This window comes from Limanda limanda, chromosome 18, assembly GCF_963576545.1.
Source record: "Limanda limanda chromosome 18, fLimLim1.1, whole genome shotgun sequence".
Classification (NCBI taxonomy): Eukaryota; Metazoa; Chordata; class Actinopteri; order Pleuronectiformes; family Pleuronectidae; genus Limanda; species Limanda limanda.
This window is the reverse complement of record NC_083653.1, coordinates 7,301,380-7,316,645: the sequence shown is the minus strand read 5'-3', so window position 1 is coordinate 7,316,645 and position 15,266 is coordinate 7,301,380. Positions and strand designations below refer to the sequence as shown.

General features: G+C 41.7%; 1 protein-coding gene across 2 annotated transcripts; it reads right to left on the bottom strand.

Annotated features, from left to right (window-relative positions):
* Window positions 1–746: 746 nt before the first annotated feature.
* mia3 (MIA SH3 domain ER export factor 3) lies at window positions 747–15,080 on the bottom strand. 2 transcript variants are annotated; one of them, XM_061090966.1, is made up of 28 exons: window positions 14,883–15,080; window positions 13,779–13,912; window positions 13,595–13,681; window positions 11,216–13,466; window positions 9,982–10,314; window positions 9,662–9,792; window positions 7,175–7,306; window positions 6,921–6,942; window positions 6,738–6,826; window positions 6,567–6,644; window positions 6,300–6,410; window positions 6,141–6,212; window positions 5,949–6,053; window positions 5,623–5,745; window positions 5,454–5,541; window positions 5,322–5,374; window positions 5,144–5,234; window positions 4,884–5,022; window positions 4,608–4,770; window positions 4,460–4,495; window positions 4,294–4,361; window positions 3,800–3,885; window positions 3,476–3,589; window positions 2,795–2,857; window positions 2,663–2,709; window positions 2,481–2,549; window positions 1,676–2,066; window positions 747–1,530 (listed from the first exon to the last, which is right to left on the bottom strand). In XM_061090966.1, exons 1-28 carry the CDS (start codon window positions 15,001–15,003, stop codon window positions 1,271–1,273), a joined length of 5,457 nt encoding a protein of 1,818 aa, XP_060946949.1. In that variant the 5' UTR covers window positions 15,004–15,080; the 3' UTR covers window positions 747–1,270. The 2 variants fall into 2 exon arrangements, with proteins under 2 accessions (XP_060946949.1, XP_060946950.1); XM_061090967.1 differs by lacking the exon at window positions 2,481–2,549.
* Window positions 15,081–15,266: the final 186 nt, after the last annotated feature.

The window sequence follows — 15,266 nt, the reverse complement described above, 5'->3', positions numbered from 1 at the left end:
AGAGAATAACAACCTGATGAATATACAGGTGTGTGTGTGTTTTAAGTGGTAGGACTGCAAACAGTGTTTTAGTTTCTTTGACAGATTGAAGGAAATTGTATTAAACACTCGTTTTAATTTCCAATCAAATAAAAAATATCAATGAGGCAGTTTAGTAGAGGATTTCATCCAGAGACTCCAAACATGACAAGACTGCTGAGAATCATTATTACAATATAATATGAAAGGTTTATTTCTCTATGTATTTCTGCTCTCGGCATTTAGAGTGATTTAAATCAACTAACTATGTCCTAATCATCCTAATAAACAAAGTGCTTATGAAATATAGGAAATAAACAAATTAAAATAATAAAAACTATATATTCCACATTAAATAGTTTTGATTATAGTAAATGGGTATTTGTTCCAGCATTTGATTAAGACAGTAGAGTAACTTCTATGATATTATGAATAAGAAATAAAACTTTGAATAATGGGCAGGTTCTAAAATACACAGCTCGAGAGATGTGTGTCTGAATCTCAGCTCAGTGGAGACACGTGGATTTAAATTTGTGGAACTCGAAGCATTTGAACAATTTAACAAAAGATTATTGTCTCAAAATAAATTTCCATTATCTCAGGAGCAGAGCAGATGTATGCCTTATTTTCCCCCCGTCTTTGTAATGTGTAAAATCAAATTTTTGGAGCATGTGTAAAATCACATCCTCTTTAAGTGAACTGTGACCAGTTGATAACCAAAAAACGGCTACTTTCCCATTCTTTATTAATAAAGTTCTACCAACATAGTAAAATAAGTTATACATCTGGCCATCAAATTACACATTGCTTTACAGTTCGTTCTAAAGCAACAGCTTTGGGGAAATTGTTCTTTTCCCGAAATGCTAGAGGCTAAAATCTCTCCTTTTTTCCTTTTCATAAAATAATTTCCACAGGAAATGACATTTTAAACAATTTGCCCCTTAAAAAAAAAAAATCACTGCCATTTTTCTAAAAGATAAACACAAATGAAAGTTTCTGGCATTTAATAAACTGTTATTGCACAATAAGTTCTTTAGAACAGTGGCAACCCTTTCATCTTAAATCAATTTCATACAATTCTTGTTTTAATACAAAGACCATATATATTTTTTTTTAAATAAACATGATTGCAGTTTTAAATTTTGTATTGGATTTCATTAATTGAAATATGTAAAATAATCATGATCTGGTTTGTGACGTGATGCGTTTGGGGGTAATGAGGAATTCAAGTTCTCTGCCTCAGCTGGCATTTTTAAGGCTGGGCCATTGCTGGCCTTGCTGAGTCCTGTGGGGCGTCCGGCCTCATGCGCGGGTCGAGCCCAGGGCCGCTGGGAGCGCCCGCTGAGTTGTGGAGGGCATGGGGTGGAGCCTGACCGAAAGCATCACCAGGATGTGCAGGATGGGGCGGGATACCTGGGTGCAGGTCCATTGGTGGATTGATGTGGTCACGTGGTCCTGGGAAGCGCATGTCAGGATGGAAAGGTGGACGTGGTCCAATGGGCCCTCGGACACCTGAGCAGGACAAATGTAAAAATATTAAAGACAGCTCGTCATCGTCTCTAGATGTAGAATATTGTAGTAAACTGTGAAGTCAAACGGAATTCATGATTTATCAACTACTCCATAAGAACACAAATCGTTGATGAGCTGAACGCACCGTGTGGTGGAGGCATTGGTCCAAAGTGATGAGGCGGAGGAGGACGGAAATGCGGTGGTAGTGGACCCCTAGGATCCATGGGATGACCTGGGCCGGGCCTGGTGTGGAACGCGTGTCCGTTGGCGGGACGAGGCCCAAAGTCTCCTCCCATTGGTCCAGGCATACCTGGGTGTCCATTAGCTGGTAGTGGATGCCTGTGAAGAGGAGGTAGGTTTGGAGGAAGAGGACCAGGCGGCAGGTGGTAGGGGCCGGGCCGCGGGTGTCTGTAAGGCCCAGGTGGTTGCATATGGGGTCCGGGAGGGAGGTGCGGGTCATGGGGTCCAGGCCCAGGTCCTTGGATCATGGGACCAGGCGAGTCCCTGATTGGAGACGCTATGAAGGATCCAGGTCCCTGATTAAATACAAACGATGGCTGAAAATTAAAAGGTGCTGTGATTTCACGAGATTTCAAGATGCTTTAAAACTTTAGTCGTGCAGTTAGGAGAGCCACAAACCACAGTTTACTTCCATCAGTGGGTTTAACCGAGGCCAAATCACACAACCAGTAACCACACACCTTGATTGACCTCTGACACACACTTTGCAACAACAATTCACATTCAGTCTTGATGAAAAGAATCACCGATTTCGTTTAGTGCCGTGAGAACAGGGGAAACACAATCAGCCCAAAAGGTTAGCCAGGCCCCAGTGATGCAAAATGCCATTAATCTCTTCCCAAATTCAAATCCAGCTCCAGGTGGAGAGGAGGCCGAGTGATTGGTTCACTTCACACCGTGCACCTGCACCGGACGGCCTCTATACTCACTGGCTCTGGACTCTCTGTGGAGGCCTCAGCCTGAGTCTCTGCTTTAACCTGTGGATCTACTGCTTGTGTCTGTTTCAGAGTTGGGACATACACATCGGACATGTAGACAGGAACTCCGAGTCTATAGACAGAAGGCCGGCAGGTATTGAATAAATGTCTAATTTGTATAGAAAATGACTTACAGGTCCATCCATGTTGGAGGGCGATGAGCTGCGGGGACCCATCAGGTCTGAAAGAGAAACAAACAGCGGCGTTAAAAGCAGATTAAAAGCAGTGATGAAGCTTTCCAGATACAGAGACTTCAGGAGACGTACCCATCCCGGAGATGTGTTTGTGCTCAGCGTAACGGCCGTGAGGATCTGATGGAGGTCGAGAGCCTGAGGAGAGACGAAAAATAAGTTGGGATGAAGAATAGAAACCCTCAGCACTGTGGATAATGAGTTTCCAGGGAGGATACAGAGAAAGAATAAGTATCAGTATGAAGAGGGCAAAGAACTGATCATCGGTACTTCATGAGGAAACAGTGACAGGAACAGAGCATTGCTGATGATTTAAAGCCCCTGAAAAACTTGCTTTCAAATTTAATTCATGACTAATACACAGCAGTCAAAATATACATGTTAAACAATTGTTAATGTGCATCATCCAAACTGTTTTGATTTCGGATCCCATTACTTTAAATAGGCAGTGGTTTTCAGGGCCCTTAAAAACACAAGAGGTGGATTTAAATTTAACAGCAGAAATAGAAAAGTCTTGAGAGGAACTAGTTTCACATTAAAATGAGAGCAGGCAAAAGAGTTGTCGGCAGAGGGACCAGGAAGATGCAGGATGCAAAACACTGGCAAGAAATAAAAAGGAAGAATTGAAGGTGAAAGAACTGCAAAGAATAAAGTCAAGAGTGAAAAACAAGAGATTAAAAGCCTAAGAAGGGCGAAGCAAAGGGATGATGTCCCGCGGTGGAGACAGAGAGGGTGACGTAGTCCATGGGGACTCACCATACGGGTCAATTCTTCGCCCCACGGGGGCAGAGGGAGGGCGTCTGGGACCCTCTATCATTATTGGAGGGGATGGTGCACCCCCACTCACAGGCGAGGGCCCGTATGAGTCACCTGTTACAACCAAACCATCCATTTACTAAAGGAAAAGAAACGGCTTGCAATACATCACAATCTGTCCAATGAAGAAGTCGTCCTCGCAGGGTTCTCAGAGTCGAGTCCGGTGAAGGGACAAGGGAAACGATTGGAAATCCTGCTTCTTATTTATTCATAATAAAAAACAAGTCATTTATCGTGTAGCTGTAAAGTGTGTGGTTTGTTTACCTTGGCGAGGAACTGCGGCTTGTCCGGGGTTTGGTCTGAAGAGAGGAGCACGACGCTCATTCAGCTGCGAAGATAAAACAGCCAACCTGAGAAGAAAAAACTCAGTTAGATGCAGAAATGCCTTGTTCGGTCAACACAATTATTAGCCTGATTTTCCAGTTGCTGACACATTTTGGAACGCGCCAACAAAAGCCCCAGATCTGAACCAAATCAGAGTTTGATCGGCCACATTGATGTGTGTGAACTCTTCAAGAGACGCAGTTAAATATCTAATATAATCTGTGACAACTACAGAGAACGGACACACTAGTTCTTCTGGTCAAAGATCGTGTAGTGAGTGAGAGCCCCTGTCGTCAGTCCATCGTGAACTCAATGACCGGAAGACTCACAAGACAGCAAGTCGTGATATGTGAACTTGGCTGACTAACCATTTTCCAAACAGTTGAACTGTCAAATCTCTAAATGTTTCTTTTTTAAACTCGGCCAACTCTTACTTTTCACGGAGCTTTGATGATTCGACCTTCTCCTGATTCAGAGCTCTCTCTGCATTCCGAGCATTCACCTGGAGACAATTAAAGACTCGATAAACAACTAAAAAGTATTTATCTTAGTGAGGCTTTAATATGCGTGTGCAGTCATTTGGCATTTGGGAGAACATACCCAGTTTGAGTGAGTTTTATTTTCCTGCTCTTTTATCTAAAAAAAAAGACAAAAAGAGTTAGATAAGAAAAAAATCATTTAGTCAGGGCTCAGGTCTCAGTAAATCTTTCTCTGAATTGGCTCATTTCAGAATTGATGAAGAGTTTACCTGCTCTTTGTAGACGTCCTCCGTCTTCTTCATCTGGTCCTCCATTTCATTAATGCGGTTCCTCAAAAGTTTGACCTGCTCTTCGGCCTCCACAGCTTTTCCTCCAACCTCCGAGAGCAGACTCTCTTTGCTGCGTCGCTCCAGCTCCTCCTTCGTCAATTTCCTGCAAAGCCACAGAAACACGCGTATTTGAACACAGCGACCATAAACAAGTCAAATTTAATACTGAAGGAATAGTTTTTGGATAGTGTGCTATTTTATTATTAAATTACTTACTGCTGTAGAGCATTTTCCTTCTGTTGGTACATTTCAACCATGATTTCATTTTTCTGCTGGAGGATCTTGAACTGGTTTTCAACGTGGCTCTTGTCGCTTTTTAAAGTTGCAATTGAATGTTCCAGCTCCTGGTGTTGTTCTTTTACAAAACACAAAACAACATGTTTAGTGAGACATGGGGAGAAAGTCAAACAAACACAGCATATTTAAACAAATATATGAAGTTTTGTTTTCCTTAATTTCTAACATGATCTACACACCTTCCAGTGACTTTCTTGTCATTTCTTCGGTCAGTAGTTTAGTCATGAAGCGATCTCGCTCTTCTTCAACTACTGTGAGAGTGGTCTGCACCTGGGAATAAATTGTATAAATGAGGTTTAAAAAAACTGAAATAAACATCAACTACACTGAGTTTTAATTGTTAATTTGACGTCTTACCCGGGAAACATCCATCATCTGTTTGATTCTGTTCTTTACGACTGTTTTCTTATCTGTAAGACGAAGAAAGACCATTAAACACAAACAAATATACATAAGGTTAACATGAAATGGTTTGCATTGTGGACTCACCAGATGCTATTTCACCATTGGCTAAAACTTTGGTTTCACCTTTTTGTAGCTCGCAAGCGTCTAAATCTGCCAGAAGTTCAGACAGCACCTGCGAAGAAACATTTCTGTTTGAAGTGAGCCAATTCGATGGGAGTTAAGGATCAAGGAAAATCAAAAAACCCAGACTGACCTCCACGTTGTGATCTTTGAGCACCACAGAGTCCTCCAGCTCCTTCTGGGACTTTTGATAACTTTTAATCTGCTCACTCAGCTCCTTGTGTTTGTCCTCCCAGCTCTTTATAGTCGTCTTAAACTGTAACAATCGACAAAAGCAGTTTATAAATTAATTTAATGTAAAGAGTTTTATTTACAGTTAGAAACAAAAAAGTAGCCTTTTCAAAAAGGAGACAATGTAAAAAAAAAAGGGAAATTGTATGTTAACAAAATCTGACTGAGAACAATTTAACTAGTCTAATTGATCATCAAAATATTCAACAAGGCTGCAGGTTTTCTCACCGTCTTGTTCTCTTCTTTGAGAGCTGCGTAATCTTTCCCAAGACATTTGTGCTGAACTTTTTTGGCATCTTCACGAATCTTGGCTTCATCAAGGAGAACAGAAGTCTGTGGAGGAAATAATACAATTTATTAGATGTAATGAAACCAAAAGTTTTAAATTATCCTAAAGTGAAATGTGAAAATGATCTGTACCTTCGAGAGCGTTTCTTGGAGCTTTTTCCTGCTGAGCTGCAGCTTCTCATTTGACTTCTCCAGTTTCTCGATCTGTTAAAACAAAGACAATTTAAACATCACAAGTTTCAGAGGACGGTTAAAATGATACCAGCGAGGAAAATAGTGTTCAAAAATTACCCTGGTTTCATATTCCTTAGAGTGTGTCCGCTCCTCTTCGATTTGTTTAAGATATGAATTATTTTCATCAGCCATCCGCTTGTTTCGTGATTCTGCCTCCAAAACTTTACTCTGCACAAAGTTAATGAAATAAACGTCAGAAAAAATGTATTTTTTGCCCCAGTAACACTCAACATCTATAAACCAGTTAAAGATACAGCAACCTTCATTTTAAATAACATACTATACAAATATGGAAAAACAAATCCAGCGTTCGTTTGCACTTACCTCCAGGTGTTGCATCCTTTTCATTGTAGAACCGACTGTTTCCTTTGACTGCTTTTGATGCTCTTTCAGATTCTCAGTCTTAAAGAAGGGAATAAACAATTAATAAGTGTGAAACAATAACAAAATCAAAGAAGCTCATAGATATCTTTTCACGTTTATCTTGTAGCTCACCTGCTTCTGGAGCTCAGACATCTTGGTGAGAGACTCGTTTTTCTCTTTTTTGAGAGCCTGGATTTGCTCTGTGAGCCTTTTTTCATCCACTTTACACAAAAGAGCAACACAAGGAACGTTAGGTCATGAGTCAGGTTTTATACCTGAGGCATTTTGTGAAAAAGAAAATATGTAAAAACTTACCAAGGTATTCTCTTGATTTTACCTAAAAGAGTTAGAAAAACAACAAGTCAACACGGTTAAATGTAACTGTCACAGCACTATCACCACATATGTAGAGGGATTGTGTGTAAATAGTCCAACAGTGATCCAGAGAAGGAAATAATATCGAACCAAAGCTAAGTTCTGGTGGAAAAAAAAAAACTAAACCTTATTAAAACAAAACATTGTGGGCAAATCAATCACATAATAATAATAGCAACATTCTCAACACTTACTGCCAACACAGTTCTCCAGAAGAAGATGGTGAAGGTCACAACTCCGACCAAAGCAGTGAAGACCACTGCTTGCCAGGGACATCCATACAACGTCTCCCCCGGCTTCCACTCATCTGGCAAAAGTGAAATCATCTGAAGAGACAGAACAACAACCACAACGTTTAAGCAATCCGATCAGGAGGGAGGAAAAAAGCACAAACACAGATGGTACTTTTAATAAGCTACAGGGAAGTAAAGCACTTTAAATTAATATACGTATAATGTGATGAGATAATGTGATTCAAATTAAATATAAATGACCACAATAAGTCAATAGATAAAGTCTGCTGACTCGATCTGACTTGCAATATTTACATGCTCCCTTACACAGAGCTTCTTGGTATTCATTAACCAAAATCATGCGTGGTTCTTTAGTCAAATCACACCACTGAGAAGACAAGCTACCAAAGTATCAGAGGATTAACATGAAACAAAGTTATGTCCTTAGAGCACAACTAGGACTGCTGAAATCTCATTTTAGTAGAAACAAACACAAGAACTGTCTCAGGTTACAAAACTAACCAGCAAAAAGTTTCCTGCCAGTAACAACCGCAACCATTACGACACCTAACGTACTATGACGGGTTACTGCAGGACAGGAAACCAATTTCTGCTTTCAAACATTTCTTCAAGATGTGGTTGACTCTACAGTTTAAATATGCAAGTACAAAAAGGCTGCTAGCTGCCAAAAAGACTGAGGCACTTCCAACTGGTATGAATAAGCAAATCAGATCATAATATTAACGCAGAACCACCGATAATGAAGGTTTTTTTCGTGGCCTTCCAGTCAAGAGCTCGGTGGATCGCTCCAGCCACAAAGAACCTTTGAGCCGAGCATGTGGCAACTCAGACTGAAACAAACACACTGTGTGGTGAAGAGATTACTAATATATTCAAACACTTCTGAGGATCAACAAGTTGTCTTAAACACTGTGTGCCAGTTGCAAGTGTTTCACCATAATCCAGAGGGTGAGGGTGTAATCATGGTGTTTTTGAAGGTATTAAAACTTTGATCCATGCAGAGGAAATTACTAATAAACTACTTATGGAAATAAGTCATTTCTATCAGGAAACTTATTGACAAAGTATTTACTCCAGGGAGATTTGGAGAACTCGCAAATAAGTAGTTGGACATCGGTGCTGATGAACACGTCATCAGGTCGGGTTAGCATAATAAACACTTGACCAGCTGCTGGATTAGCTCAGTTTCTCCCACTTACATGTTGCAGCTGCTTGAGAAAAAACACGTAAACATGATCCAGCTCCATCACAGGTCGAGCAGCAAAGGCATCGCTCTCCATCTTCAGCGTGTGAAAACACAAACAAGCCTCAACGACGCTAGGCTAGTTTGACAGGTTGTTAGCTCCGCTGCTAGCACGTTAGCTCCCTATGCTAGGCTAACGTCACCGGTTAAAGCCCCGTGGTGTGTTAGAGATAAACAAAAAAAATCAAATCTCTACACACAGGGACGATAGTTGATAAAAGAGACAGGTGGTTAAACTAAGCAAGTCGTCGTATACCATTCACCGAAACAACAAAAAACTGAAAAGCCGACAAACTGGAGGAGCTAGCTTAGCAGGAGGCTAAGTGTCAGGAGCTAAAAAGCGATTAAAACGCGATTTAAAAAGCTAAACTAGTTTAACAGCGGGTTGCCGGGGTTCCGTCTGAGTATTGCGGGGATTCCGTGTCTCTCTGTGGGTAAATGGGAGCCTGTGGTGGAGCTGCTGGTGGAGCTGTGGTCTGCAGGAAGCTCTGTGTGTTGATCACTGATGAACTTCAGCCTCCACCAGCAGGGGGGGAGGCCCGTGGTGCGTTCAAAGACATGGGAGATACCAGACTCTCTTTGCCTCTCTTTAAAAACCATCCACATTTAAACGTTTTGCCCTGAAATCCTTTAAGAGAAGTAAGAGGACGGTTCTGTGCAACATCTAGTGGCCGGTGAGGTACTTTGTTGTAGGGAGTATTACTTGTTTATTTCTACTTTGAAGAAAACTAGAATGGCACCCAGGCCCAACAATCTCCTTATATTCAATTAATATTTCACACACTCATAGAAATACGTTCCCCTAATTACGCCAGGTCTGTTTTTTAATATTCCCTGGGAAACCAGTGAAAATGTTGAAAAACGCCCAACGTCCCAATGTTAGAGGAAGTGAAACAAATGTCCCATGAAACTGGAACTAGAGCACACAAAATGTTGTCTGGGTTTTGCAGGAGACCATTTTTATACCGAGTGTTCTTGCAGCCTGGAAACATGTGGGGTTATCAAAATGGATGACCCACTTTTGTTGAAAATCCTCATCCTGTTATCGTGGATATGATAAAATGTGATGAGATATGATGCAGTAGGTCAATGGATTAAAATATTAAAAATAACAAACAGGAGTAACGAGAAATAAGCAGACAGAGTTAGTGTATACATGTGTAGTGTAATTATTTTAGACTTACCACAATTGTCCACTCAACAATTTTACTGCTTGCGATAGAAAGGATGCAGCCCGTGTAAAATAATCCAGTTGAGAATAATCCTACTTCTGCTTCTTTATTTTCAGACACCGGATCCAATGGCTCCAAAGATCCTGAGGGAACAAAATTAGCTCATTACTTAGTTTGTGCTCGTTGGACAAAGAGAAAATTGTCCTTTGAGGTCGATTGTCTCATCTAGATTCTTGAGTAGGAATGTCTGATCTAATGTACGGGTTTGTCCAAAAACAAATTATTGTTTGACAAAAAAAAAGGAAAAGACTTATGCCATCTACTTTACCAACCTGCGGGCGAGGGCTCCACCTCTACACCAACGCCCACGTCTAAAGGATTTTCCAGAGCGGCTTCAGGGACCTTCTGCATGTCATCTGATGAAATGAATCCTGGCTGATTGTCTTTATTTTTATTAAAATGTCCACCCTCCTCCTCCACGCTGACTTTGGGTTCAGAGTGCACCTCATCCAAAACTATCTGCTCCTCCTCAGTCACTACTGCTCTGTCCTCCCGATCTGTTACTGTGATGTTTTCTTGCTCTCTCTCCGCCTCAGGAACCGTGTCAACCTTTTCCTCCTCAACAATGGGGAGTGTTTCCTCAGTAACATTCAATTCATGTCCATCTAGAGTAAAAAGACAAACACAACAGAAACAGCAAGGTGTTATTCGGGGACGTTGTCAACTATGCACATTAGAAACAATCTAGTTTTTTTTTTATTATAAAAGTCGTCACTTATTTTAAAACGTGTATATCTCACTGCATTGAGCCAAAAATTATGATGGTAATGAAGCCAGAGACGTTGGTGTCCTGGCATGAGTTAATGAATTTAACACAAAGCAGCAACACTGGATTTTATGACACAACTGACAAGCTGCATTTACTGCTGAATTGTCTGGCTGACACTCGACTCCCATGAGATCTGGCTAGCAGATTGCGTCTGTGCATCCCTGATGACATGTGCAAGTAAAGATTTTCTACTTGGTAATTACAGACGTATTTCAAAAATGTGAGCCTTCAGGCAAAGATTCAAATAGCTGCTGTTTCACATTAGCTAGCTAGCTAAGGGACTGTATGTTCAAGTTAGCAGAAAAACAAACAAGTTGAGTGCAGCTGAATAGATTCAAAAGTAGGACACGGTTACTAGTGTCCAAAAGGGCCAGGTATCAAATAACCAGTGCATCATGTTCTCTGGCTTCCTGGCCAAACATTAATGTGTATCTTGCCGTACTAGCAATTCTAGCAATTCACTCTTGGCAGGGCAGTGAAACTATATCCTGATATGTTACTGAGAACACTTTTGACACTTGACAGCCAGGTGTAAACTGCAGCTGGACGTAGATTTAACCGGAATAGTTAAGGAAACAAGATGTTGGTCTTACTGGGCCTGAAAAGACAATTCAGAGCTTTGAATAGAACATGTAAATCAGTCTGTCTGCAGCCATCACAGGGGAGTCAAACCTACAGCTTTTATCTATACCAGAGACTGAATTGAAATGATAATAAGTAATACAAATCAAACCTACCCTGGTCAATATCTGCTGCTAAAGGTGTGCTGTCACTGGCGGTTGAATACTTCTGTCGTAAACTGAATGCAAGCTCCTGGAAGTCATCCAGTATTTCAGTCTCCTCATCCTCACTACTCGTGTCCTCAGATGGGTCCTGAACATTTGTTGCATTCTGTCCGTCCAGCATCTTCTCAATCTCGTCCAAGATGGTTGTTTCCGAGGCTTCAAGGATTTCCTCTAGAGCACTTTCTATGTCTTGTGTCGTGCCGGAATCTGACCGACGGGTGGCCTGCAACTCTGTGTCCAGATCAGAGAACATGGCTTCCACTTTGAAGAGATTCTTGAGGCCCAGAAGCCTTTGGAACCGCAACATGTATTTTTCTGAGAAGCGGCCTCGCAGTAGCGTCAGTCTCATCACGCTGTCGCTGTACACTGGCTCTACAGTGGGCAGAGTTTCTGGTTCAAGAGCAGGTTCGTCAGAGTCGGTGTTATCTGATTGTTCGGACGGAAGTGCATTTTCATCTTCAAGTAATTCTTCTTTCACCACAACGATTTCTTCCTCCAGCTCTGCAGGTGTTTCTTCCTCCAGCTCTGCAGGTTTTTCTTCCTCCAGCTCTGCAGGTTTTTCTTCCTCCAGCTCTGCAGGTTTTTCTCCCTCCAGCTCCTCTGTATGTGGTTCCTCATGAATCTGTGGTTCAGATAAATGTAGTTGACGGATATGCTTCTTAAGATCTGCCATTAAATCTTCATGCATTCGATCAGGTAAGCTGTCGTCTGCTGTCTTGATGTCGTCTTCGACATCTAAATCCCTCGACTCTTTATTGGGAAGGATCTGATGAGTTCCAGTTTCTGTAGTGACAAATACAAGATCGTCCTCTGTCTTGTTTTCTTCTGGCACATTGTCCAAATCCAGTCTATTCTCCATTTCAATGCTACTGTCCTGTACATCTTCAATGACTCCAGAATCTTTGGACACCTCCTGCACTTCCTCTTCTTTGTGCTTAATGGTTTCATCTGTTGTTTTAATCTCAGATTTTTCGATTTCATTATTGGCAGAGGTATCTCTTTGTGACAATAAAATATCTGATAATTTCTTTACTCCTGTCGGGTGTCGTATCTGTGGTGTATCAGCTGAAGGTTTTAATGTTTCATCCTTTTCTTCCTCATGTTCGATCACTTCTACTTCACCCTCATCATCACTATCCAAAAAAGGTTCCTCAGAATCACTGATTATTTCTTTATCTGTCTGTACAGAGCTGGAAGCAGGAGGATCTTGAAGAACTTGCTCTATGATTTCAGGCTCTTCGGGAGATTCTGTAATCAGTGGTTCTTCGACATCTTTTTTTGCTTCCTCAAAATCCTCAGTGGGTTCTGCAGCACCTGCTTCTTCCTCTTCTTCGTCCTCATCATCATCTTCGTCCGAACTCACATCTTGTGCTGTCATCTCTCCCCCCGTTACAACTGAAAAGACTGCATCTCCAAGCGACGTCCACATGTTCTTCTTCTCAGCAGCTTGAGGTTCATCTTTGTGTGGTACTGGAGGAGCTTCATGTTCTTGGAGGGAATCAGGTGCTGGAGTGTTCATGGCTTTTTCAGTGAAAGACAGTAATGGAGTGTCTTGTATAACATCAACGTTTTCTTTGGAGTTACCGTCCACCTCTTGGTTTTCCTCCTCTTCTTCTTCAAACGGTGTAACTCTCTTAGTGATTTCTTCACCAGTAACGATGGCATCAACAGTTTCTCCCAGGGTAGTCTTCAACTCTGGGATTTGCGTTCCCTCAGTAACCGAGACTGCTTCCGTTTCGGGAACAAACTCGTCTTTGGTCACAGATTCCACTTCAGGATTTGCGAGTGTATCTTTGGGTTCGCTCCTCTCTGACACAACATTTTCAAGAACAGACTCATGTAGTTTTACTTGCTCAACTCCTTCAGCTGTTTCAATAAAATCAGGTGTTACTGTTGTATCAGATTCTACTTCTATAGGAGGCAATTCATTTTCCACATAAGGCTCAGGTAAAGAGGCATTTTGATCATCAGGATAAAGATGATCTACATTCTCTTGCTGCTCAGTTTGTTTTTCAGTCTGCTCTTCTTCTCCTTCTTCTTCATATGGCTGTGTTTCTTTTGGAGTGTCCTCCGCCACTTGGATTTGGTCAGACGTTTCCCTACTTGCTCTGCTATTCTCCTCCTCTAAGGAGGGTAAGAGTGCATCTATGTCATAATTGTCAAACTTATCTAATCCAGTGTCAAAACAGACAAAATCTGTTTCCTGAAAAGAAGACAAAACACAAAATTATAAAAAAAATATATATATATATATACGCAAGGGAGTTTACTTTTAAAGTTAGCATCAAACTAGTCAAATGAATTCAAATCAGCCAGAAAATATCTGCATACCTCTGCTGGAAGTTCGACTTCTTTATCTGTATAAAGGTGGTTAACTGCAAGAAGGTCCTTTGGGAAATAGCCAAAGATATTTCCAACCTAGAAACACAAACCAGAGGAGAACATGTTGAGGATTAGTAAAACTGCACAGGTCAACCCAGGTGATATGCAGAACTTATCAATCAGGGATACTCACACTTCCTGCCCACATGTCATTCCTTCTGCCTGCAAGTTTGTAGTAAACATAGATAGTTTCTGATTTCTTAAAGGACAGGAATCGACAATCCGGTGGCGAGAAATCTCTCAATGCTTTCCCCCGACACAGCAGCACTAGGAGAGCAGAAGATGAAGAATTAGAAGGGTTCACATTTGTAAAAATAAACACAACACACAAACATTTCACATTTTAAAGGCTGCAACTTAGGTCGTAAGAATAGAAAATATATAGCTTAACTAGTTTATGGCTTAACAATTGATGCAACAGGTTTTTTATATACAAGTAGGCATAATGTCGTACATATTTGTTTATTTTTATATTTCATTTAATGGATTTCTTCACTTTGTATGGATTTGTTTACTTTTCCTTCTTCCTTCCTTCACTAGATTTTGTTTCTTGGGAATTACTACTGATCATAAAATGAAAAATGAAACCTAACTTTCTTATCCACCTTTCCCCACTTAGCTCTATCTTATCATTTACTGCCCCAGCCTTTATTGTTTTATGGCTAAACACTAACTTTCCCTGATGATACTACACCAGTTTGGTAGATTTAGCATCACATAAACCTGCCTTTCGTTGTTGTAGTTAACATTGTTTACATTTATTTTAAAAGGTGATGACAACCTCAGGCTTCTCCTCTGCTGGTTTCAATCCAGCTGTTCACACTTCAACATCACATGACCCAACGGTGAAAGTGAATTTGAAGTTTGCTAATTCAAGTTAAAACCATGAGATACAACAACTGAGGCTAGCAGTGTTAGCATACGGAGCTAACAGTGTAGCACCTTTACATTAGCACCGGCCGGTGGCTAATCAGCTGCTAACGTCCAGCTAGCATCGCAGGCCCGAGCTGCCAGGCAACCGGCCAACACAGCGAATAACCTTCCCGAGCTAATGGCTACTGCTAACGCTAGCATCCCCCCTTGTTTAAAAGCACCAGAGCATCGCTACGCTAGCATCACACATCGACCGGCAACAGGTCGGGCAAACAGCCTCAGTTTATGGCTGTGCACCGGGATGTGGAGGCTGGAGATGGAGCCTCCTTCCCTCCAGGTCCCATCGGACCACAGATCAACTTACTGCTGCACTCCTCGTCCGCGCATCTCTTCAGGTCGGAGAAGCGTTTCTCCAGGGCCGCCGTCGAGATAAAATTGAATAAAAGTAGTAAAAAGCCCTGTCGGTAGAAGTGCTTCGCTGCCATGCTGGCACTTGTGTTGTTGGCGGTGTCGGGTTCGGCCGCTGGAGCATGAGCACTGTGGGCTGCGGAGGAGCCGACACGTCAGCACAGTAGATCCGGCTTGTGGGTGGAGGCTCCCGGGGCTTCTCACAGGATGTTCGGGCTCTGGAGTCAGGAGGAGGGGAGAGGTGGAGAGGAAAGAGGAACTCAGTGTGTGTGGAGCCAATGCTCCTCAATGCGATGCATGGGAACTACTGCAGGGATTGGAAAGCATTCATATTATTGAA